General features: G+C 35.4%; 1 protein-coding gene across 1 annotated transcript; it reads left to right on the top strand.

The window, feature by feature from the left end:
* The first annotated feature begins 4,196 nt into the window (after positions 1-4,196).
* Positions 4,197-5,144, top strand: LOC100947595 (olfactory receptor 52B2-like). The gene has a single exon (XM_003781477.1). The coding sequence runs from the start codon at positions 4,197-4,199 to the stop codon at positions 5,142-5,144; it is 948 nt and encodes a 315-aa protein (XP_003781525.1).
* The last annotated feature ends 1,980 nt before the right edge of the window (positions 5,145-7,124 follow it).

Genomic DNA, 7,124 nt, shown 5'->3' with positions numbered 1-7,124 from the left:
CTTGAGCCACAGGCGCCAAGCCATTACATTAGTTTCTTAACTGATTTTTTAATCTTTTTTATTTCAACCTAAACTACAAAGTGACTTTAAGTTAGGCATTCTAAAAGCTGGAGCTCATCTGGCAACTTTTTGTCAACTACTTTGGAAGATTTTTTTTTATTACTTATAGAGTGTTTTCCATGCAATGTTCTACTGACATTGATATCATCAGATATTATTGAATGTTTTACAAAAAGGTCTCATAATCAAATAAGTCTGGAATGCTGACATTCTGTGACTCATACATGTGGCTAGTCAAGAGAAGGTTAGAGTTTGCAGTGTTTCTTCACATTTCTGTGACCACAGATATCTGTATTCGTGTCCATTTAGCTTTTGTTGATGGTGTACCAATTTATATGACTAAGATAACCTAGTGTTCTGTTGACTACAGTGTTGAAACTACAGTACTACAGAGTAAATTCTAAGCTAGGCATTATTAATTTAATAATCTAGTCCTAACTTTTCCATCACTATCTCAAAACACAGTGCTATCTAATAATACATTAATATATAAAATAGTAATATTAATAATAGTCACAATAACAGCTAATGTTTGTTGAGAGATTACTCTATGCCAGAAACCATGTTAAATGTGCTCCTGCATTATCTCATTTAATCCTGATACAGGGTTATCAGATAGTGCTATTATTATGTTTGTTTAGTACATAGGGGTAACCAAAGCTTAGAGAGGATAAATGATTAAGGTCACACATTGGGCAAATGTAAAGAACTGATGTCAATTCCTTTTTGAAGTCTTCACCAATCCCCTCAAGGTGAAGTAAGAGATAATCACCCAACCTCTGGATCTCAACAGCAGTGAACTGAATATTAATACTCTGTGAAACCACCAGAGCTTGCGTTTTGTGAGGACAGAGATTATGTTTTACTCATCATTATGGTTATACTATTTAGCGTATGTAGAGGGTAAACATATGTATATTTATGGCTTGAAACGTTGGTGAGGTGATTGACCTATGGACCCGTCATTGTTAAATATTGCCTAATTTTATTATTGAAATCACTTAAACACATACACACACACTTAACTCCTCCTGATCTACTATTTCTTTTATCTCTCCATGTGTTTCTATATGTATTGAGGTCTAGCAGGTATATAGACTGGGTTTATCAACTCTACTGCATTCTGTGTTCATCTGTTAGAGAAGTGGAGCCATTAGCAGATGCACTCTATATGTGCAGAGTGCTGCAGGGAGGATAGTTAGACTACCTATGCTTTCTGGTTCTGATCTCTGGAGACTGGTTCTGCTGGGGCCTGCTTCCGTCTAATTAGATCAGACACTAAAGACATGATTGGGTAGAAGCTATCTCCTCAATTCCTAAGGATGAGGTACAGATACTGTCCTGATTCTCACTAGAGTCTACATCTGGGAGCTTCTTTCCCAAGCTAGGAAAGAAGTCTTCAACTGGGGTAAGTTTCTTGGTAGAGAATAAATGTTTGATTCCTGAGATTTTTGTTTTCCTAGAATAAACACAATAGACTGTTGATTCAGATAAGATCTTCTCAAGTCTTCTGGATAGTGAAGTATAAGTACATACTGTCTAATGTTCACCTCTTGACATCTGGAACTGCTGCAGACATTTCTGCTATGCAGGGCTGGGACAGCGATGAGTTTTTGTTTTCTTCGACTATTAAAGTAGTTTACAAATATTGAAATATTGGAAAGTAGAGATGTTAAAACTCATAAATCTATAATAAATTTAAATACTTTATATAAAATTAGAATTTATTGAAATTTTACTAGCTGACTGGAAGAAACTCAACAGTAATATTTTCTAAATAAAATTGTGGGAAATTACAGCTATTAAAAATATATAATAACCTGTATAAGGGCTCCTATTTTTCCTTTTGCCAGAGACTTTAAATATGGCTCAGTATAGCATTGTGAGACCCTATCTTTATTTAGAATTTTGATGTTTTGTTCATCATGGACTTTTTGCATTCATATTCATTTATAAAAACATTTTATTCAAACATTATTTATCTTTATTATTGTGTTTTTTGGTATCCACATAAATTTTGCACATAAGGTAAGTTCCACACTCAACTCACCTTACTTCTGGTCCTAGGAGAGTCAACACCTGAGTGGCTAAGAGAGTTATAAACAAATGGAGTTTCTGATTATGTCTTGAATTTTTAGATAAACCTGAAACTAGAAATATATTCAGTTATAGGAGAAAGACAGCCTCTTTGTGGTCAAGCCAAACTAGAGTTGGTGTCCTGATACACAGACAGGAAAAGGAATTACCTGCTGATACACAGACAGAAAAGGGAATTACTTTATATCTTTTAATCTTCAATTTGCTTTTTCAAAATTTATATGCCATGATCAATACTTTTTTATTTTTAAAGGGAACAGAATATTCCATTATTATGTGTACCATAGTTTATTTATTGTGCTGTTAATGCATATGGTAATTGTAACAATTTCTTGTTATTGCAACTATGTAGCAATGAATGTCCTTATAGATCTGTGCCTGTGTTCTTGTGCTGTAATTTCAGCAGGTAGGTGCCCAAAGTGAAATTACTGGATTAAAGATTTGCACAATTGAAATTCTTAATAGCTGTTGTCAAAGTGCTTTGTAAAATGGGTCTACCAAGTTACCTGCCACCAGCAATGGGAATGAAGTGTTTTCCTTGTTTTACAATCTGATAGAAGAACTATGATATTAATGCTGATTTTCATTTCTTTAATTCGTAAAGTTGAGGATCTATTTATATGTATACTAGCCATCTGTTTTTCTTCTAGTGTGAATTGCCTGTTTTGATTCTTTGCATATTTTCTAATTTTTCCCTTTTTCACTTATAGCAACTTTTATTGTTTGTATTAGATATATTAGCTTTTGTCTATTATGTGTTTTGTAATTTTTTGTCCTAGAATTGTTGTTCATTTTTGATTACATTTTTATATACTTGCATCATTCAATTGCTACTTTCTATGAAATTTAGTTTTCTTATCTTACTCAGAGCATCTTTCCAATCCCCAAAGTATTTTCCCATGTTTTCTACTAAGGGTTTAAATATTTAAATTTTAAAATATTTTTACAATTTTATTTTTAAAATGTACATCGGTAATTTATCTGGAATTTGTATTTGTTGAATGAGAGCTACTTTTATTCTCTTGCAAAAATAACATAATTCAATATCACAATTCAATTAATTGAACTGTCTTCCTTATCACATTTAAAATTTCAAATGTATTTTTATAAGTTTCTGAGATCTCTAATAAGTTGTTCTGACCCATTCAAATGCTAAATAACTAGAATTAATTTAGAGTTCCTCTTCCAGGTACTATGCTAGGCAGTTTATAGATAGCATGTAATTTAATTCTTACACAATAAATATGAATAGTTTAAGAGATCAGGTTAGATTTCTGAGATATGAAAAACTTGCCTTTTTTCAATAATCAGAAAATCAAAAGAAGCCTGGGATTGAACACAGGGAAGCCTTCCCATATGATAAATATTTAAGCTATAAATTGAAAGATCAGTAGGACTAACAAATACCAAAGGTGGGAAAGTATGTTCCCCAGTTATGATAAAAGCTTGAGAAAAGTCATGAAAGTTGGAAAATTCATCTTTTATGTGGAGAATGGATTGTACAGGTAATCTTATTTAGCTTTGTTAGAGTGCTTAAAAGTGATTAAAGCTGGAAAAGAGAGTAAAGTTGGGATTGTGGGGTTCTTTGCATGCTTGAGAAGTTTGGACTCAAGTCAATAAATCATTATATTAGAGTTGTAAGAGAAAATACAATATGATTTTTGTTTGGGGCACACCATTCAGACTGCAGCATGGGTGATAAATTTGAAGAGGCTGAGGGTGGGAAGCTGGCAGATGGGGAGATCAGCTTATTTTTGGATGCTATTGTGTCAAAACAGGTGAAGGATGATTAAAGCCTGAGCAAGAGATATAAGTGAGAATAGAGAGGTATGCATACATTCTAGGCATTGCTGAAATATGACCTTTGTTTATATTTATACTTGCAATTGTAATGTGCTAAATTATTGACTAACATTATATGCTATCCTTTAATTCATTAGTGATTGATGCAATGTTCAGCTTTTGGTGGAACTTATAGCTGGCGCTGCCTATTGACTCTCACTTTCTTTAGTCTTCACAGAGAAACTCCAAAAACAGGCATGTTTTGCGCTAATATTACAACATTTCACCCTGCTGTGTTCATCCTACTTGGCATCCCAGGACTAGAGCAATACCACATCTGGCTTTCCATTCCCTTCTGCCTCATGTACATCACTGCAGTCTTGGGAAATGGAGCCCTCATTCTTGTTGTCCTCAGTGAACGCACCCTGCATGAACCCATGTATGTCTTCCTATCCATGCTGGCTGGCACTGATATCCTGCTGTCTACAACCACTGTGCCCAAGGCCCTGGCTATCTTCTGGTTCCATGCTGGGGAGATAGCCTTCGATGCTTGCATTACCCAGATGTTTTTCATTCATACTGCCTTTGTGGCCGAGTCAGGAATCCTGCTGGCCATGGCATTTGACCGCTATGTGGCCATTTGTACTCCCTTGAGATACACAGCCATCTTAACTCCTATGGTAATTGGAAAAATAACTCTGGCTATCTGGGGACGGAGCATTGGGACCATTTTTCCTATCATATTCCTGCTGAAGAGGCTGCCATACTGTAGGACCAATGTCATCCCCCACTCATACTGTGAGCACATTGGGGTAGCCCGATTGGCCTCTGCTGACATTACTGTCAATATTTGGTATGGCTTCTCAGTGCCCATGGCATCAGTTTTGGTAGATGTTGCACTCATTGGTGTTTCCTATACTTTGATCCTCCAAGCTGTGTTTAGACTTCCTTCTCAGGATGCCCGGCACAAGGCTCTCAACACCTGTGGTTCTCATGTTGGGGTTATTCTCCTCTTCTTTATCCCATCTTTTTTTACTTTCTTGACCCACCGCTTTGGCAAGAATATCCCCCACCATGTCCACATCCTTCTGGCAAATCTCTATGTATTAGTTCCCCCCATGCTTAACCCCATCATCTACGGAGCAAAGACCAAGCAAATCAGAGACAGTATGGCTCGCATGTTATCTATTGTGGGGAAGTTTTAAGACAGCTTGTAGTTCCTTCATAGTTTCTCCACTAGTAGGAGAAAAGAGAATTTATCAACCAAGTTCCCAAGTTTAGGCACTATAATGTGTTGTAGCAAAAACACTTGGGCTTTGAAATAAAATATATTTGGATTCAAATTCTGGCTCCCTTGTTTCATTTTCTTATTTTTTCCTTACTATAAAAACAAATTTTAATTTTTTAACCTTTAGTTTATTTTAAACTAAATTAGTGCATGTAGTGATGCTGACACCCACTGTGCTTTCGAAGGGGCTCTGGAGAGATGTTCATAGCAGTATACCTCTGTGGCTCTTTTTTGGTTCTGGAGGCTCCAGGGCAGCCAATATTGCTTCATCAAATACATTTTAGGCTTGTATGTATATGGCTGAACACTCTACATACTTGACAGACTTCAGGTCACAGGTCAGCTTTTCAGCAGTCTCTCAAGTAATAGGCTTCTTTTGTTCTTGGCGAGTTTCTCAATAGTAGAGAGGGTTACCTTGGAGATCAGTTTGTGTCCTAATAAGTAAGAAAGGAATCTTTGGACAGTGGTGACTTATCTCAAGTATTCATTTTTCTTCTTGTTTTTAAATCAGGATAGAGACCACTGAAAAATGGACTAAAAATACATCTGTTTGTGGATGACTGAGTAGTCCTGACCTATCATAATCCATTGTTGGTATCAGAAGGCCCAAGAGTATAAGCCTCTCCACCAATCATAACTGTGACAGCATATTGTCAAAAGGAATGCCTACATATTCAGATAGAACCTTGTTTGTTGTGTAGGATATCAGGAGACATGTTTTAGCAATAGCACTATCACCCACAGCCACACACTAAACTGTCTGCATTGTGGAAATAATTTTGTATCTTTTTAAAATATTTCAAATCTGATGTTGATCTCAGCTTTTCTACCTGGACATTGGCAGCACTATGCAGGGTCTCCTCAGCTGTTGGGCAGGGATGCATACTTGCTGCTGGCTTTCTTTCTGGTTTTTGAAATTCATGGGAAAGTTACAATCTTTTGGAAATTTAGTCCTAACCTGTCAAATCTGACCACCACATCTATACTCTAATGTTTATATGAGGATTAAATTAAATATATGAACTACTTTGCACATTGCCTAGCATTATATGGGATCGCAATCTTAGCGTTAATTATAATTCTAACTTGAAGTTTGTCTCATGAGGAAGACATATTAAATTTGATGTACATGAAATTTCTAATATTTTCAGAGGCTCCTCTGTCTTCTCCTGATTGCCTTCCAAGACTATACCATGATCATCATCATCTACAATATTATTGTCTTTAACACAAGTTTGTTGTACAGATTAAATTAGGTAAAAACTATGTAAGTTTTAAAAAAACTAATATACTATCATCATTATTATATTTTAAAAAATACCTTTACTCATTCAGGAAATGGGTCAAGTGACACAGACACAGGCGCTATCAATAGAGTCCTGAGGGTCTGAGTTGAACATCTTAACCAAGAACAAGTTATGGGGTCATGTTGATAACAGGAAAATTGATACATCACATAAATATTCAGATGTTAAAAATATGAAGAAAGCTAATATTTTATAATTTTATGGCCTCTTATTGTCTATACCTTTTCCTAATCAGAGCCAGTTGTAAGGCCTTAAATTCCATTTTCAAATTATGGTAACAGTGACTTCCATATTGATATCTCTAGCCCAGTCTTTCCTGTTGATATCCATATTCATATATTCAACTATTTCTTGACATCTCCAGTTATAAATCTTGTAGGTATCTCAAAATAAACATGTCTGTATTATAAAGGAGAGCTTTGGCTATGAAGCTGTAACAAATCATAAAATTTGAGTGAAATAGCAAAACGAAGTTCATTCTTCTTTGAAAGTGTAGTGTGTGTCAGTAGGATTTTTCCATTTAGTGGCTCAAGAATGATACCGTCATCTTTTGATGTTTGTCATATCAGCATATATTTTTCAGAGTTGCC

This window comes from Otolemur garnettii, unplaced genomic scaffold, assembly GCF_000181295.1.
Source record: "Otolemur garnettii isolate 467f Iridium unplaced genomic scaffold, OtoGar3 scaffold00001, whole genome shotgun sequence".
In the NCBI taxonomy this organism is placed as follows: Eukaryota; Metazoa; Chordata; class Mammalia; order Primates; family Galagidae; genus Otolemur; species Otolemur garnettii.
Note: the sequence above shows the minus strand (reverse complement) of the source record. Positions and strands in the feature narration are given on the sequence as shown.

Coding starts and splice junctions, on each gene's coding strand:
- LOC100947595 (XM_003781477.1), top strand. CDS start 4,197: ATGTTTTGCGCTAATATTACAACATTTCACCCTGCTGTGTTCATCCTA.